This window comes from Cyprinus carpio, chromosome B13 (assembly GCF_018340385.1).
Source record: "Cyprinus carpio isolate SPL01 chromosome B13, ASM1834038v1, whole genome shotgun sequence".
Taxonomy (NCBI): domain Eukaryota; kingdom Metazoa; phylum Chordata; class Actinopteri; order Cypriniformes; family Cyprinidae; genus Cyprinus; species Cyprinus carpio.
The window spans coordinates 26,054,628-26,073,235 of NC_056609.1; the positions used below are offsets into that span (position 1 = coordinate 26,054,628).

General features: G+C 37.6%; 1 protein-coding gene across 5 annotated transcripts in view; it reads left to right on the forward strand.

Annotated features, from left to right (window-relative positions):
• The window catches only part of cdh23 (cadherin-related 23), a 233,072-nt gene that overhangs the window by 210,940 nt on the left and 3,524 nt on the right, over window positions 1-18,608 (forward strand). For all 5 annotated transcript variants that reach the window (XM_042737456.1, XM_042737457.1, XM_042737459.1 and 2 more), the window contains 29 exons: window positions 580-801; window positions 2,224-2,343; window positions 2,425-2,605; window positions 2,727-2,860; window positions 4,638-4,847; window positions 4,948-5,055; window positions 5,133-5,235; window positions 6,139-6,264; window positions 6,697-6,900; window positions 7,121-7,579; window positions 7,741-7,857; window positions 8,567-8,791; window positions 8,942-9,111; window positions 9,561-9,698; window positions 9,787-9,906; window positions 10,788-10,965; window positions 11,339-11,550; window positions 12,303-12,497; window positions 12,597-12,710; window positions 13,961-14,090; window positions 14,540-14,803; window positions 16,312-16,473; window positions 16,571-16,827; window positions 16,938-17,035; window positions 17,213-17,333; window positions 17,432-17,511; window positions 17,638-17,678; window positions 17,816-17,876; window positions 18,093-18,222. In XM_042737456.1, the coding sequence (XP_042593390.1) occupies window positions 580-801; window positions 2,224-2,343; window positions 2,425-2,605; window positions 2,727-2,860; window positions 4,638-4,847; window positions 4,948-5,055; window positions 5,133-5,235; window positions 6,139-6,264; window positions 6,697-6,900; window positions 7,121-7,579; window positions 7,741-7,857; window positions 8,567-8,791; window positions 8,942-9,111; window positions 9,561-9,698; window positions 9,787-9,906; window positions 10,788-10,965; window positions 11,339-11,550; window positions 12,303-12,497; window positions 12,597-12,710; window positions 13,961-14,090; window positions 14,540-14,803; window positions 16,312-16,473; window positions 16,571-16,827; window positions 16,938-17,035; window positions 17,213-17,333; window positions 17,432-17,511; window positions 17,638-17,678; window positions 17,816-17,876; window positions 18,093-18,222 (4,680 nt within the window). The remainder of the gene's footprint in view (window positions 1-579; window positions 802-2,223; window positions 2,344-2,424; window positions 2,606-2,726; window positions 2,861-4,637; window positions 4,848-4,947; window positions 5,056-5,132; window positions 5,236-6,138; window positions 6,265-6,696; window positions 6,901-7,120; window positions 7,580-7,740; window positions 7,858-8,566; window positions 8,792-8,941; window positions 9,112-9,560; window positions 9,699-9,786; window positions 9,907-10,787; window positions 10,966-11,338; window positions 11,551-12,302; window positions 12,498-12,596; window positions 12,711-13,960; window positions 14,091-14,539; window positions 14,804-16,311; window positions 16,474-16,570; window positions 16,828-16,937; window positions 17,036-17,212; window positions 17,334-17,431; window positions 17,512-17,637; window positions 17,679-17,815; window positions 17,877-18,092; window positions 18,223-18,608) is intronic.

Sequence of the window (18,608 nt, forward strand, 5' to 3'; positions counted from 1 at the left end):
CAGTTTTCTACAGACTTTGGATGACTCTGAATTTTATGAGATGTTTCTCTTGAGACTATATTTAGAATTTTTGTCATAGTTGGCCAAATTTTGGTTCCTGCTCTGAGAACTGCTCAAGTGAACTTTGCAGGGATCTGATACCTGACAATAGCATCAGACGCATACATCAGTAAACTCCTGCTATTACACACGCAGGCCATCAGTTTATGCAAATAACATTCAAACTTACTACACTAGTTCACCATTATACCACGAGATAAAGCTTACTCCACATGTATAGTCTGTTCAGAAGAAATCATGCAAATACTCATCCAAAGGCCATAAACATTGCCCTACTAACTAGACATGCAACTTGTTCACAGATCAGTAGCAGATTCTGTAACATATGATTGATTGATTTAAATGAAATACTATGATTAAAGTTTTATTTTTTTCAATGCATTTACACGCTTCCCACATTTTTTAAGAGGCATGTTTTTATTAGTTTATGCATATATCTGTCCCGTTGGATTTCCCTAGTTATTACTGTAAAATATTACAAGTATTTCACCTTTTATTGTTTGTCATCCATTTCCACAGACGTCCACCACCGTTTGGGTCCGTATAATTGATGAAAACGACAACGCGCCTGAGTTTCCGGAGGAAGAGTATGTGACGCAGCTCAGAGAGGGGCCAAACACAGTAGGAGCCATTATCGCAAAGGTTACAGCCATCGACCCTGATGAAGAACTCAATGGAACCATCCGTTACGCCATCTCCAAGGGCAACCTGGCCCAGACGTTCCAGATCAATAGCATAACGGTGAGGGGGTCCGAGAGTGACAGACAGCAACCCAGGATTGGTTTAGAGACACTGAAGTCTTTATTGTCTTTATATAGATATTTTATGTTTTCTCAATTGTGTTTGTACAATAGGTAACCTTTTAACCTTTATTTGAATGCTCCCCTAATATTCAGATCAGTAGTCCGTGGGTATTTATCAACTGCTCTTAAACTGTTTCCTCAAATCCTAAATATGGTGCTAAAACCTTGATGCACATACTGTACCAGTTGTTATTTATTTATTATTAATTACCATATGCGACCCTGGAGCACAAAACCAGTCATAAGGGTCAATTCTGTGAAATATACACCATCTGAATAAATAAGCTTTTTAAATAAGATTGTTAGGATAGGACAATATTTGGCCAAGATAGAACTATTTGAAAATCTGCAAAAAAAATCTAAATATTGAAAAAAAAAATCGCCTTTAAAATGAAGTTCTTAGCAATGCATATTACTAATCAAAAATTAAATTTTGATATATTTACAGTAGGAAATTTACTAAATATATTCATGGAACATGATCTTTACTGAATACCCTAATGATTTTTGGCATAAAAGAAAAATGACCCAAACAATGTATTGTTGGCTATTGCTATAAATATACCTATGCTACTTATGACTGGTCTTGTGCTAAAGGATAGGGACACATGTGTAGTTTTAAAGAACTGCATTATTATTTTAACCCAACAAGTAATTTTAAATTTAAATACTTAGAGTTTGCATAGATTACATTGATAACCAATTTGCATAATGACCTTAACAAACACAGTTGATTATATATAGTTTTCCTATAAATGAGCCTGAAAAGGCCAGTATAAGTGTAAACAATGAAATAATGACAAATACTGAATGCAAAACTTTTGTGGTCAAAAATAGTGTTCCTCGCAGTCAGTAAGATTTTTCTAAAGGAAGTCTCTTATGCTTACCAAGGCTGCATTAATTAGATCAAAAATACATTACAGACAGTAATATTGTGAAACATTATTGCAATTTAAAATAACACTTTCCTGTTTGAATATATTTAAAATGTAATTTATGCAATGTTGAATTTCCGGCATCAGTCTTAAGTGTTACATGAACCTTCAGAAATCATTCTAATATGGTGATTTGCATTTTTTATTATTATCAATGTTTTTTTTTTTTTTTGAAACTGTGATATAACATCCTTTGATGAAAGGAAAGGTTAAATGCACAGCATTTATTTGAAATAGAAGTCTTTTGTGACATTATAAATGTCTTTACTGTCAATTTTGATCCATTTAATGCATCCTTGCTGAATAAAAGTATATTTAAAAAAATTTTTTTAAAAGAGACTTGATAGTTTACAAAAGACTTCCTGAAAATGATTCATATACACCACTGCTGTGCGTGTTCAAATTGTGTTTGCATGTGTCCACAGGGTCAGATTGTGGTCATTAACGAGCTGGATTATGAGATCAGTAATGGTCACTATGTGCTGACGGTCACAGCCACAGATCAGTGTCCTATACCTCAGTTCAGACTGACCTCCAGCACCACAGTGAGTTCATATCTGCTACACACATGTATGCAGTCCTCATGATTCCTTTATATCACACTCACACAATGTCCTGTACCACAGGTCCTGGTGAATGTGGTAGATGTGAACGATAACGCACCCATCTTCCCGAGACCATTCGAAGGTCCGTTTGAAATCACAGAGGGGCAGCCGGGTCCACGTGTGTGCACCGTTAAAGCCACGGACGCCGACTTGGGATCCAATGGAAAAGTGGAGTACAGCATCACTGCAGGAGACCTGAAAAGTGTGTGTGATAGACAGCTGATTCAGATTCAACCAGAAAAATTATTAGTGTTGATATTTGCTGTGTTTTATGTCAGCCTTTAAAAATGTGTTGTTTCTTTCTATCTGTCTCTCTTTCCCAGATGAGTTTGTAATTTCATCTGTTGAGGGAGAGTTAAGAGTGAGGAGAGATGTAGAGCTGGACAGAGAAACTATCACCTATTACAACATCACAATTACTGCCAAAGATCTGGGAACGCCAGCGCTTAGCGCTACGGTAAACACCCCCACACACATTCAGTTCATATGAAAAAAAAAAGTGAAAGTCGAGACATTTGCCAAGTATGGTAACCCATACTCTGAATTTATGCTCTGCATTTAACCCATCCAAGTGCACACAAAGGGCTCAAGGGCACTTCAAACATGGGTATTGAGGGTAGAAGAGAGCGCTGTTCATTCACCCCACCCACCTACAACAACTCCTGCCAGCACCGAGACTTGAACCTGTGACCTTTGGTTTACAGGTCCAACTCTCTAACCATTAGGCCACAGCTCCCCCTATATTCTTCTACTATGCACAAAATTATGAACTGATGGGAAAGTACATTCTTTTGAGTATGTTGAAAGTCAATGTGCCTTTATTGGGACAAAATTATGAACTGATGGGAAAGTACATGCTTTTGAGGATGTGGAAGGACACTGTGCCTTTATTGGGACATACTAAATTGCACTGTGACACCACAAACCTCTTTGTTGTGTACACTTTGCATTTGTAGATAAGCATCAAGCTAAATGAATTGGTATTTGTTCTTACTAAAATTAATTATTATTTTAGTTTGATGTTCATATATATAAAAACAGCATCTTTTGTCATTAGAGCTTCTCAGTTGATCTAAATAGAACTGAAAATTGAAGTTGAAACTGAAAAGTCTGAAATTTAATTAGACATATGAGCTTTGTGTTTCAAAATGAGGTGGCATTTAGTTCTTTTGCACAAGAGCTACTTTTGCAAAAGAATTTGTTCTCTGAGAAGCTTGGTTCACAGTAAATGCTGCTCTCCACAGACTCATCTCTGCATCTGCTCTGAGTTTGGGTCGCTTAAAACATGCATTTGGGAATGGAACATATGCCAGCCATCTTCCTTGTAATCTTGCTTGAAATGAGAAGTGCTTATAATCCATCTGTTGTGCCTCCCTGTAGTACACCAAAATAAAAGTTAGATGGTTTTAACATTTGAAAATTAAGAAATTAAAGGTCATAAATATTAGTGTTGTAAAATAAAGTTATTATTATTTTTTTCCTCTAAATAATCAATCTGTTATTTTACAGTGCAATAGCAATATTTATTTTCTCTTTTTTTAATACAAATGAACACAGCAAACGTGGAACTTAAAAAATAAAATTAAATCAACAAATAATTACTTTTTTTATCAGAAAGATTACAGTTAGATTTTCCCCCAATTCTGTTGGCCTCTTTTTGTCCATTCTTTGCCACTGTTAAAAACATTTTAAGAAAATGCTTCAAATATATAAAGCATGTATGGTTTACAAAATTAAAATATTATTAGATTATTTTTCTTAAATCCTCAAATTGCATTTGTATACAGTATACAATAAAATATTACCGTAGCAATTTGTTTTTCATATTTTATTTTATATTATTATTATTATTATTTTCTACTCATACTGATATATATTCACAAAACATTTTGGCCAAATTGTGAAACCCTACAAACAAACACAACAAACCTGGAACTTTAAAACAAAGAATAAGTGCAATTTAAATTTGTATCAGAAAGAACACAATTAAATATTTTCCTTAAATCCCCATTTTTCCATTCCTTTTCTATTCTTCACCATTGAAAGGAAATCCTTCAAATCTATAAATCATGAATGATCACACACACTTCAAAAAAAGAAAATGGCATGTTTCAAGCCACATTAATGAATTTATTTGATACTATTTTTAGTATGTTTTAAATGCAAATTCGTATTCACTGAATCACTTAGATATTTCCCATAATTCATTTGGTGTTTTTGTTTTTCTCTGTCAGGTGGTAGTGGGCATTCAGGTGTTGGACATTAATGATAACGACCCCATCCTGCTCAACTTACCCTATAACACCACCGTGAGTGAGGGAGCACCGGTCCACACCTCCATCACTCAAGTGCGGGCACAAGACTCGGACAGCGGCCGCAACGCTCTCCTCACATACAGCATCACCGCCGGCAACAGTGATGGATCATTCTACATTAATGAGACCGTAAGAGACAGAGGGATATTGGGAAGAAAAGAATAAGACGTAATGTAAAGATGTAAATAATAATGTAGGAGTGAACAGACCAATGTTCTCTTCCCTCCAGTCAGGTGTGGTCCAGGTAAACAGGCCACTGGACAGAGAGAGAGTGGCTGAATACAGCCTCACCATCACCGTCAAAGACAACCCAGACAACCCTCGTATCGCTCGCAGGGTAAATAACACAGCATGTCCAGCTTTCACAGCACCCTCAGGTGAACACTCTCATGAGACTCTTTTCTCTCTGCTCAGGACTCAGAGTTGTTGGTGGTGACAGTACTGGATGTGAATGACAACAGGCCCATCTTCACCCAGTCTAGCTACAGGGGCGAGATCAGTGAAAACTCACCCACAGGTTCTTGTTAACCACATCCTGATTCTCAGAAATGAAGATCGTGTATAGATCCTCTCTTCAAAGAAAGGGCAGAAAAGAAAAGCTTTTTTATCTCGTTTAGAAGGATGTCAGAGATTAAAACAGCTGAGCTGATTGCCTTTGTCATGAAAAATCTTTTAAAACACAAGTTTATTGCACTATTAAAACACTGTGCAACTTTCAGAACTCAGAACAAAAATACCATTTATTAACCAAATTTGAAAAAGTGGCTTCTTTTAAAATCTTCAAGTTTCTGACATTTGATGTTAACATTTGATCATCGCTCACATAATGCAAATCTGTAACCCATAGATACGCACAAGCCTTAAAGGTTGTCATTATTCAGTTTAATGTTGATACAATTCAGTTCAGTAACAGTGATAATGTTGCAAAGTGCATCAATTATAAAACAAATTCAGTTCAGTAGTAAGCAGGTCTACAGAAGCTAATCATCATTCAGCTCAATTCAGTTCAATGTTGATTCATTTCTGAAGTAAAACTGTCAATTTGATTCAGGAATAAGGCAGCTCTACAGAAGACAGTAATAACATTATAGTGTCATTCAAGTTTTGGTAACATCTGAGTGCAGATCAAATCAGTAACATTTTCTTAATATTAGTTGTCTTTTAAACACCATCTGAGCAAGATGGTGGTAAATGGTGTGATTTGGGATTTCAGGTGGCATAACACGTATGACATTATTTGGTAATCATGAAAGTAAGCATGAAAAACTAGATTATGAATCTCTTGGGCAGCCGAAGTTGACTACTATAACATATGTACAGGATGAACAGTGATGGTTATGACTCATTTAACATGAGATCAAAGCTGAACCTCTGAAGCCGAATCTCGGACCCTCTCTCTCTCTGTCTGTCTGCCCATCAGGCACCACTGTGTTGATACTAAACGGCCCCGTTCTAGCAGAGGACAAAGACATTGGGGAGAATGCAGTGGTGAGGTATCGTCTTCTGGGAACCAGAGTGGACCTCTTCTCCGTAGACTCCCGCACAGGTCTGAAGTTCAGCACAGATGCTATGGGTTATGTCTGTTTTGTCAGGACGTTTTAAAGAAGATATGTTGATATCTTCAAAATTATATAAACAGGCTAATATTCAGTTTGCATGCTCACCTTGATGTAGTTTTTTTTTCTTTCTGTCAGGTTGGTTGGGATGCGCAATAATAGAGTTTGCACTATTTAGTTTACTTGCAGTTGTCTTTAATGTTTCTTTTTTCAAAGTTGGTTATAAATTGATATTTTTCCCTATGATTAAATGGTCTTATATTTAATTCCTTTAAACATGCAGATACTTTTATATCTGTGGTATCAGTTATACAAGATATCAGTCCTCCTACCTTTCATACACCCACAGAGTTTCTTGTAATCAAGCACTACTCCCGCTCATGACACGTTCTCTTTCCCACCCCCTCTCTCTGTGCCTCTAGGGGTGGTATCAGTGCGTGGGGGTGCTGTGCTGGATCGGGAGGCTTTCTCTGTGCCGCGGGTGGAGCTGTTTCTGCTTGGGGAGGATGTGGGCGGTTTGAACAGCACCGTTCCACTCACTATCACCATCCTCGACATAAACGACAACCCACCTGTCTTCAATCCATCCAGTTTCACTGTACGCCTGCCAGAAAACAGCCCCACAGGTGAGAGAGACAGTTGATACAGGTGGATGAACTGGTAGAAAAACTAGCAGACGTATTACTTTCTAATATATATATATATGTTTCTAAATTTAGATAATGCTGAAATAAAGTAAAATTAAGGGAAATATAAATGCAAATATTGCATGAAAAACAGAAATTGCTAAAACTAAAAATGAATACATAGAGAGTGTATTTTGTGTATTATTGTGTGTATTTTCAGGTGTGGTAGTAACGCAGCTCTCGGCGAGTGATGCTGATGCGGGCTCTAACGGTTGGCTGCAGTACCGCTTAGACAGCGGAGCTCAGGACCGGTTTATCGTTGATGCTCTCTCTGGTGCCGTTGTGGTCGGCAATGCTACACTGGACCGAGAGGAGCGTAGCTCGTACCGTCTAGTTGTCATAGCAACTGACCGAGGCACACCCTCTCTCTCGGGAACGGCGACATTAACTGTCATTCTAGACGATGTCAACGACTCCCGTCCTCGTTTCATAAGGCCTGTACATACCATCAGCGTTAACGAGTCAACACCGCCAGGAGAGGTCGTAGCTACGCTCACCGCTGAGGACCCTGATCTACGACCTCGCCTGGAGTATTACATCATCTCTGTGGAGGCAAAGGATGATGGGAATAATCCAGTGGATGGGCTGCAGCAGTCATTTGGAATTGACTTTTACACAGGTGAGCGATTATGTCTTAAGAGACATCACATGTAACTCTTCATTTGGAATTCAGCAACTAAACATTTTTATTAAAAATCTATTTTCTACGGAGAAAATGAATGTGATTTTTACTTCCGAGAACCATGTTGTGTTGATATTTGTGTCCATCTTTATTCTCAGGTGCTGTTTTTGTACGAAACCCCTTGAACCGAGAGCTGGTTGCCACTTTTGAGATCATTGTATCAGTGCATGACAACGCCAGTGATATTATTGACATGTCCGTCAGTGTACCCAACGGTAAGAAAGATCTTTCTGTTAACTTACTTACTTTCTGTCTTTCTCTCCCTCCTGTTTTCATTTTTTCATCTATTTAATTTGCTCACCCTCAGGTCATCCAAGATGTAGATGTGTTTGTTCATTGGAGCAGATTTGGAGAAATTTAAATAACCAAAGGATCCTCTGTAGTGAATGGGTGCCGTCAGAATGAGAGTCCAAACAGCTGATAAAAACATCACATTACTCCACACCACTCCATAACTTGTGAAGCAAAAAGATGTTTTTTTGCAAATATGCTTGTGGCTTATTAACAATACTTGTGGATTAATATGATGTTTTGAGCAGCTTTTCGAACTCTCATTCTGACGGCACCCATTCACTACAGAGAATCCATTGGTGAGCAAGTGATGTAATGCTTGTAATGCCAAATCTGTTCAGATAGAGAAACAAACTCATTTCCATCTACAACTATTACTTTAAGACTGATCACATTGCAGTCTACTGAAAAGATCAGTGTGTGCTCTAGGTGATGTTAACTAGTGGGGCACTACTGTATGTCCACACCAGGCTTATTAATGAGCTTGACCAGCAAAGTTAAGCAGGTTTGCCAGAAACCATGCTGGTGACCAACTTTGACAGGTTTTCCTTGATTCCATTGAATGGGAGAAATTTAATTTCTTTTCCTATTTCCAGGATATGAGCTAAAAGAAAATTTTATTTCTGTCCACAGCCAAATTGACCATCAACGTGCTGGATGTGAATGACAACGCTCCTCGTTTTCGTCCTTTCGGGGTAGCTAACTTCTCCGAGAGGATTCTGGAGGGTGCCGTGCCTGGTACCACACTGCTGTCGGTGACGGCTGTGGATCCTGATAAAGGACCCAACGGTCAGATCATCTATCAGCTCCTACACCTGCCCCGTGGAGACTACATAAGACTTGAAGACCCATCTACAGGTTACACACATAAACACATTCGCATTTCTACAACATTCTGTTGACGTTAACCCAAAACCCTAAGAAACTGAAGCTTGAAAAATGGGTCTTGCCTATTTAATTTTATCTCTAATCTGCATGGTGCATGTTTTTCAAAATCACTTTCCACAGGTAAAATTGTGGCCAATCGGACGGTGGATTATGAACAAGTGCAGTGGTTAAACTTCACGGTGCGTGCTCAGGATCATGGCACGCCTCCTCGCTTTGCTGAACTTCCTGTCTATCTGCGGATTGTTGATGTCAACGACAACAACCCAGTCTTTCAACAACCTTTATATCAGGTAAATCAGTACAAACCAAAGAAACAGGGTACTGTGCAGATTGAATGTTTTTCTTTCCTACTCAATTCAGGAAGTATTTTAATTCTGATAGAGGATATTACAGATGTGAAGCTAATGGATTTAAATGGGATTTTGCTAAAGGGTTTTCACAGTTTCCACAAAAAAACATTAAGCAGCACAACATTGATAATAATAAGAAATGTTTCTTATTATTTTCATTTGAATGATTTCTGAACGATCATGTGACATTAAAGACCTGAGTAATGATGCTAAAAATTCAGCTTGGCATCAAAGGAATAAAGAAAATGTTAAAATATATTAAAATAGAAAACTTTTTTTTTTTTTTTAACAGTATTACAGTTCTTTTTTCTATATATTTTTCATCAAATCGAGCTTTGGAAAGAGACATTTAAACTGAAGATTTTGTGTGTGTATGTTTGTGTGTGCAGAAGTCTATTTTTGAGGATGTTGCACTCGGCACTATTATTGTAAGCGTGAGTGCGACAGATGCAGACTCTGGCCTGTTCTCTGTCATTGAATACGGGTTAGTGGATGGAGAGGGCAAGTTTGGCATCACACCCACTACGGTGAGTGTGTTATGTGTGAAAACAAAGACAATGACAAATCCCATTTATAATATCATTTGTATTCATTTTCAATGTCTTATGTTATCAGGGTGACATCTACATCCTGTCTGCCCTGGACAGAGAGACCAAGGACCGTTACACACTCACAGCCTACGCCAGGGACAACCCTGGAGGCAGCCCCAACAACCGCAGGGAAAACTCTGTGCAGGTGCATGCAATGTGTGGATGAGCTGAAAAAATATGAAATTACCTCAAAAATCATATGATCCACATCACTTCATAATTATTACTTCCAAACTCAAAAGTAGGAACTTTGAGGCACCATATGTCCAAATAAAAATGTTTAGATCTGGCTCGTTTCAGACACAAAAATATGAACTTGTGTCGTCATTTTATCTCAATGAGAAATCAGGATTCAAACAACCTGTTCTGCAAACTGTAAAGTCCAGTTGACCACAGGATTAAAAGCCAAACATGGATAAAATTATTTAAGCAAGAGACTTTGTGGCAGTCAAGACGGAGTCTCCTTCACTTCCAGTTCCTGTTTAAGTAGGACATGAAGAGAGGATAAGCTGTGCTTAATGAGGTTTCACAAGATGTGAAGTGTTTGTGAGTTGGCCAAGTGTTCAGCTTGCACTTCCTCTATTCACACTCTGTTGTTATGAGGAAATGGGAAGTATAGAAGCAAAACAAGCAGAAATTTAAAATACCATCAGCTGATGCAATTTTCAATGCAAACTTTGCATAATATTGACTTACTAAAAGCTCCAAATGTGAGTAAAATGCAATTACAAATCAGCTTTGGTGAGTCCAGATGGCCAGTATCTGTTTCAGGATCTGTATCATCATTATCTGTTTTAATTTGAATTGTTGGCTTGCTGTATTCCCAACCAGTTCAGATATCAAACTTTCTTGTACATGTTTGCATTTTTCGCACAGAGAGTTTCAGTTTCATGTGAACAGTTTTGCATGAGCTGACCTCAAAAACTTTGAAAAACAACCAAAACAGCTTTTGTTACTCTGCTTTAACACCTCTGTATCAGATCTCTGATCTCCATCTCTCTCTCTCTCTCTCTCTGTATCTATCAGGTGCAGTTAACAGTGATGGATGTAAATGATTTCCGTCCACGCTTCTCAGAGAGAGTTTTCACCACTAGTGTGTTTGAGAATGAGCCGGTTGGTACATCAGTGATCACAATGAAAGCCATTGACCTCGATGAGGGGGAGAATGCATTACTTACCTATAGCCTACAGGGCCCTGGAGCGGGTAAATCACACACACACACACACACACACACACACACACACACACACACACACATATATACAGAAATATAGATGCATGGGTTGCAAATTTAAGATTAAAGAATTGCCTCTTGGAATTTTAATTGAATTGGATTTCTGTAACTTTTTTATAGTAAATTGTACATACACGCACACACACATAATTTTAACTTTTCAGAATTTTATTTTAACTTACTATTCACCGCCGTGTTTGCTACCTTAATTCAAAATCATGTGATTAATTGGAAATTCAAGACATTCTCAATTTACTTTCCATGTACAATCTGATAAACGCACTCGAGTAAGGCTAGATAGTTTGATGATGTTTCTGATGTCTCTTCCTCTCTCTATCACAGATGCGTTCTCTCTGGATCCTGACACTGGGCTGATTCGCTCCCTGCGGTTACTGCAGAGTTTTGAGAGGTTTAATCTGACTGTGGTGGCGACCGATCATGGCAGGACGCCTCTCTGGGGAACCGCCAGTCTTCAGATCACCGTCATAGATGTCAATGATAACAGGCCGACCTTTGTGCGACCCGCCAATGGCACTATCATGCACATATTAGAGGTGTGTAGCAGTGAAAAAACGAATCGCTCATTTTTATTACTAAATCATATTTTCTTTGTTGGAATGTGATGATGTGTGAATGCAGGCTTTCTCACTCATCCTACAAATTACAACTCCACCACTTTGATGTATTCTCAGTTATCCAACATCACTCTTCTTTTGTCTTCCACGTTGTCTTTCTGACATCACACGAACTTCATAGGAATATCCATTACATGTAGCTGTCTAGCTGCATGCTGAAACATGCAGTAGAGATCTTTTGTTTGCTTGTGTGGTCAAGCCTCCTGTGTACGTCTGACAGCCAGAGTAAAAAGATTGTGTTGTAGATCTTTGTAATCATTTTGAAGCCCTTTATTCCTGAACACAAGTAATGAAACCCACCCCAGTGATTCAGAGAGAAGTCAACCATAGTGTCATCATAAGCATATAGTATTTTGAGAACTTTGAGAAAACTTTGTAAGTTCCTCTTGCAGTAATGACAAGTCTTTAAAACCTTGAAATGCCTTTGATTAGAGTCAGAAGCACTAATCAGCACATAAAAATATAAATTAAGAGATTCCCTGCTTTTAATTCTGACTGAAATCTCTTGCATGGGCGAATGTTTCATACTTTGTTCAATACAGCTCAATACTTTGACCCAGATCTGTCACATGGAGGTCTGGACTGTGAGAGATTGGATGACCTGTTTTTGTTCAGCGTCAGACATCATGTATGAGTGAACATTCGGTCGTGTTTTGTGTGTGTTGTTGCAGGAACAGCCTCCTGGGCTGGTGGTGTATGAAGTGTTTGCCACAGACGACGATGAGGGGGTGAACGGAGAAGTCCGATACAGCTTCCTGCAGACTGGAGCAGGAAATAGGGACTGGGAGAACTTCCATATTGATGCAGTGAATGGAGTGATCACCACTGCAGTTAAACTGGACAGAGAGAAACAACCCCTGTACAGTGTGAGTCTTTCTTTCTAACCAGACACATTTCAAAATAAAACAGCAGAAACCCTTCAAAAATAATGCAATAACACTTTAAATCTCTGTATTGGTGTGCAGCTGGTTGTGGTGGCGTATGACCTCGGGCAGCCTGTCCCATATGAGACCATGCAGCCACTGCAGGTGGCTTTGTCTGACATCGACGACAATGAACCTGTTTTTCTTAAACCGCCGGTAATTTTTTGATCATTTGATTTTGATTATCAGATATATCACTATTTTTCAAGTACAGACTATAGGCCAGTTGGCCAGTTTAATATTAGTCCTGTAAAACCTGACTATGAAATAACAGTCATAAAAACCTATTTTATTTCATGAAATATTTTAAATATGCCTAATATAATATAATATAATATAATATAATATAATATAATATAATATAATATAATATAATATAATATAATATGTGACCCTAGACTACAAAACCAGTCATTAGGGTCAGCATCATCTGAAAGCTGAATAAATAAGCTTTCCATTGATGTACGGTTTGTTAGGATAGGAGAATATTTGGCCGAGATGATATAATATAATATGTGACCCGTCAGAGAAAATCGCCTTTAAAAAGTTGTCCAAAGCAATTCATATATTAATCAAAAATATAGCTTTCAGTAGGAAATTTAAAAACTATGTCATGGGATCTTTGTTAGGATAGGCATAAAAGAATATTTGACCCACACAATGTATTTTTGGATATGCAAATAACTGCTTTTGTGGTGTCAAAATCTGGAATAACTGAGGTTAACATAACAAAATAAAAAATCATAAAATATATGAAAAGAAAATCGCCAGTTTTTAAAGAGGGCAAAAAAAATTTGGCTAATCTGAAATTCTGATAGCTTGTAATGTAAATCAATAAGATCTTTATATCAGTATAATACACTAAAGTATAAAATTCATATAAATATCAGTTGTTCCTCCCCATAATACCTTAGTAAGATATTTAAATGCTTGGTTTTATGATCAAAACTTTGATTATGGAACAAAACACATAATGCAATGTGCTGCAGTTATGACTAAGAGATGTAAATCACATTCCTCAAAAGCCTGATGTATTGTATTTAATGCTCACATTTTTTCTAAAAATGATGAATGGATAATCAAGTAACCCTACATTGCGTCAGTCTAGTAAATGTTTGTCTTGAATATTACTATCAATATAAAAGTTAATTCTTGCGTAAGATTTTGCAGCAGAAAGGCACATGTATGTGGATGTTATTAGAAGTTTACCAAAAAAAAAAATTGCTAAAAAAAGTGAAAACTATTAAGTTTTCAGCAAAGTTTTGATTATGTTGTTCTTTTAAAGGCCTTAGAAATTTGCATGTCAAATATAATGCAGAAGGCTTTAAAGAGACTTTTACATCATAAAATGTTTTCCCATCACTTATTGCTTAAGTCTTGAATTTTGAGTGTTGTGTGTGTTTCAGAGAGGAAGTTTGCCGTATCAGTCTCTGTCGGTACCTGAGCACTCGTCTCCTGGGACCGTTGTGGGGAATGTGACTGGTGCAGTGGATGCAGACGAAGGCTCTAATGCTATCGTCTACTATTTCATTGCAGGTGCAGACACAACATTAAACAGCAAAAATAAACCCCTATAGAAGCATTTACATCATTAAACCATGCTTATCCAGTGTTTGGCTCTGTTCAGCTGTTCGAGACTGTTAATGCGAATTATACCTGGATTTTACTGAATTAAAATGTATCTGACAAGTAATCTCTCTTTGCTGAACATATTCATGAATGAATATACAGTATATGAAGGTTAATGAACCATGATTCTTTGATCAGCTACTATAGGTCAGGGCCGTTTCTTCATAGAACATTTCCGCCTGCAGTTACAAATGTACTACTCAGTTTGCGCAATTTTGTTGCATCAGTGGTGAAATTCAGATTTTTCCGAGAAACTTTGAATTTTCCTTCTAAACAAAGCAGAACATTGGTAGTATTTTATACATGGCCAGTGTAAACATCTTATTAACTGCATGACTCCTGATGCTCTTTTCTAGGAGGCGATTCCGAGGGAAACTTTGGTATGAGTGTGGCCGGAGTTCTACGGGTCAAAAAAGACCTGGATCGGGAAGAAATCCCAGTGTATTCCATCATCGTTAAAGCTTCCAGTAACCGAAGCTGGTCTCCTCCGAGAAGTCAAAGGTCACAGCGGGCCCAAGTGCTTGACCCAAGCCGTGACCCAACATTACAGGAAGTAAGAATCTTCCTTGAGGACATCAACGACCAGTCTCCAAGATTCACAAAGATGGAGTACACTGCAGGTAACAGATTTGTTGCATTTTGAAACCATTTTCAAAGTTTTTATTTTACCATATTAAACCATACTTGAGTAAAAGTACAGATACCTTACAGTGAAAATTACTCCACTACAAGTTAAGTCACCAATTCCAAAACAACTTGGGTAAAAGTCTTAGCGTATCTGAATTTAGCAGTGCTTATATGAAATATAGGCTCAAAAAAGGCACTATAAAAAGAGACATGCCAGTGAAAAACTGTAATGTTGTGGAGAAGCTGGAGAAAACAGGCAGAGGCAAGGATCTGTGTACAGGTATTTAATGGAAAACCTAGAACAAACAATAAATCAAAAACCACAGGGACCAAAGAACAGATTGACGGATAAACAGACTTCCATTACACTCAACAACTCACAAGGAACTAAAGAAACACTAGGCGTATATAAACACAGGGGGAATAGCAAGCATAACAAGACACACCTGGGTAGACTAATCAAGACGAACCAATGAACAAACAGACTACAAACTGACTACAAACAACAAAGGAGACTGGGAGTGACATAAAATCCAAGACAAGGCACAGAGAACAAAAACAATAAAGAGGTTTGTGAAGAAAGCATTCATGTTCATTTTCTAAAACCAATATCAAATTTGCAAATTAAAAAAGATCCTTCAAAAAGGTATTTTCAGTATAATGGATGAATAAAATAATGTTAAGTAAAATAAAAAAATTCATAGCCTTTTTTCACTGAATGTGCTGTTTCGGCATCATTGCCGGTTGTAGTTGGTGATATCGCTAAAAGCTAGGTGCCATGCAAAATGTAATGTGTAATTGCAACACTCATTACAAATGTAGTGGAGCAAAGAGTACAGATGCTTATTCAAAAATGTAGTGAAGTAGAGTAAAAAGTTGCTAATATCTTTGACACTCAGTAAAACTACAGAGTATCCAAAAAAAAAAAAAAGATACTCAAGTACAGTAATTGATTTAATTTATTGAAAAAATTTTGAATTTCAATTTGTTAGGTATCGCTTTTATTCATTTTAAATTTCCCACCACTGTTTTTAGGTTCATTCAATTTTGATCTATCATTTACTTTGTATTAATTATTTATTTAGTCTAAAACCCTCTAGCACCACTATCTGCTTAAAACTGACCTTTTCTACTGCTTGCAACTCCTTGGTCTTAAACTTCTACTTCTGCTTTTGCTACTCATCTAAAATTGATTCAATCACTTTTCAATTTCGATCATCTTCGTTGGAAATTGCAAAATATATTTAGTCAAATAAACTTCTGTGATCTAGTTATAATCTGAAAAATCTGCATAAGTAAGTTATAAAAATATAGTAAAAAAAATTGGCAAGACAGTTTAATGTGACAAAAATAAAAATAAATGTTATTTGTATATTATGTAAATATTTTAATTGCTTTTTACATTTTATTTTAATTCAATCCCTATGGCAGCCTCTGTGGTATGTACTATACCTGTTTAGATAAGTAAAAGTAAGCTTACCTGTCTCTCTTTCTCTGTCAGGTGTGGCTGCGGATGCTAAAGTGGGCTCAGATCTGATCCGGGTTCAAGCAATTGATAATGACATTGGCAACAACAGTCTTGTTCTTTATCACATTTTGTCTATCCGCTACATCAAACTGCATTCCAATGATTCTGAAGACATGGGCAACGTCTTCATCATCGGTGTGTGTGCTTTACACACTGTTCAACTTTCTGTTGAAATGTCAGTTAATTAAGATTGGTGTTGTTTTTTTAGTGACTCTTCTTTTTTTTTTTTCAGGTGAGACTGATGGAATCATCCGGACGTTTGACCTGTTTATGGCTTATGATCCGGGTTATTTTGTGGTGGAGGTTTTGGCGAGAGATCTGGCAGGACACAGTGATGTGACCTTGGTGGGCATTTACATTCTCAGAGACGACCAACGAGTGAAAATCGTCATTAATGAGATACCAGAGCGTGTCCGACTGTTTCAAGAGGAGTTCATAAACCTGCTCTCAAACATCACAGGAGCCATAGTCAACACTGATGACGTACAGGTACATGCATGCTTGTGCTGTCATTATTACTATCATGAGAAATTAAATTACAACCTTCTCTCTACAGTTATATCTAATATTTCTCCTGTCATGACCATTCTTTCCCATAGTTTCATGTGGATAAAAAGGGAAGAGTGAACTTCGCTCAAACTGATGTTCTGATTCATGTAGTCAACAAGCAGACCAACCGTATTCTAGATGTGGAGAGGTAAGAGTTATATACCAAACATGACCGATACATATCAAATGGGTGTTTCTTGAACTATACAGCTTGCTTGATTTTTTTATATCGATTATTGTATTTGATTAATGCAGTAGTCTCATCCGCAGTTGCTTTGATCCTTTGAGGATGATTGATTGATTGATTCACTGAATTGGTTTTCAGGGTGATTCAGATGATTGATGAGAACAAGGAGCAGTTGAGGAATCTGTTTAGAAACTACAACGTTCTTGATGTTCAGCCGGCTGTGACTGCTCGTGCACCTGACGACCTCAGCACCTTACAGGTGTGTGTGTGTGTGTGTGTGTGTGTGTGTGTATACAATGTTTTTGCTGTATTAAGAATACATTATACACAGCATGAATGCCTATTCATTTCTTTCAGATGGCCATTATCATCTTGGCAGTTTTACTCTTCCTTGCTGCCATGTTGTTTATCCTGATGAACTGGTATTACCGCACAGTGTGAGTACTTTATTTACAAGCATTAGATTTTCACAGAAAGAAGCACCATTTCAAATCCTGTTCCATCAGTTGCCATGTTCACTCACTTCCTGTTCAGTGCATAACCAGATTTTTGGTTTTTAACAGGCACAAAAGGAAGCTGAAGGCAATTGTTGCTGGCTCCACAGGTAAGTTGCTGGGAATGTCCCATCCCTCTGTTTGGAGGAAGTGGAGACTTATCCTCACATGGGTTGAAGTTTAACAAACATGGCTTTGTGTTTGTTGTCAAGGTAAAGCATGTTTGGTTTTCTCTCTTTATTTACAGGAAATCAGGGGTTGATGGATATTTTGGATATGCCCAACACAAACAAGTACACGTTTGAAGGGTGAGTGAGTGATACAATGGTGTTGTTGATATGAGCCTGTCTGTATATGTGTTAACAGAGCTCCAGCTAAAATAATCACAGGTAGTAGAAATTTTAACATTGTTTTTGTTTTTGTGATATTTTCTGTATATGTTGTTGATTATTATCTAGCAGACTAAATTGCAAGGTTTAATTGATTGCATCACAGTGCGTCTCTTTCTCTGTATGTGTTTGTAGAGCAAATCCAGTGTGGCTAGATCCTTTCTGCAGGAATCTGGAGTTAGCGGCACAGGCGGAGCATGAGGATGACCTTCCTGAAGACTTAAGTGACATTGCTGACCTCTGGAACAGCCCGGCTCGCACACATGTAATAAACTAAAAAAAAAAAAAACACTGTCAGAATCATGCCATGGTGCATGTATTGTCATCACAAGAACCTAGACCTTCTCTTTGTTTTCTCTTGCCTTTGTGGGGTACTTAACCCTTTAACTGGTGACGTATCCTGAGGGATACAAACATTTGAGAGGCTGTGGGGAGAGGCAGGGAAAATGCAGGTCTCATTTATTGGTTTCATGTTGAAAGGGAGTTTGTTGTGAATATTTAGATATATTTGTTTATACATTCTTTGTTTAGCTCACGGGTTGCGTTCAGAATTGCTTGTCCGCCTGTAGTGGAAAATCTACTCACTCTGATAAAAGTTGATCTAGTTCACATATTTACACATGTTGGAGGGGACTTGCCTGTTTAAAAAGC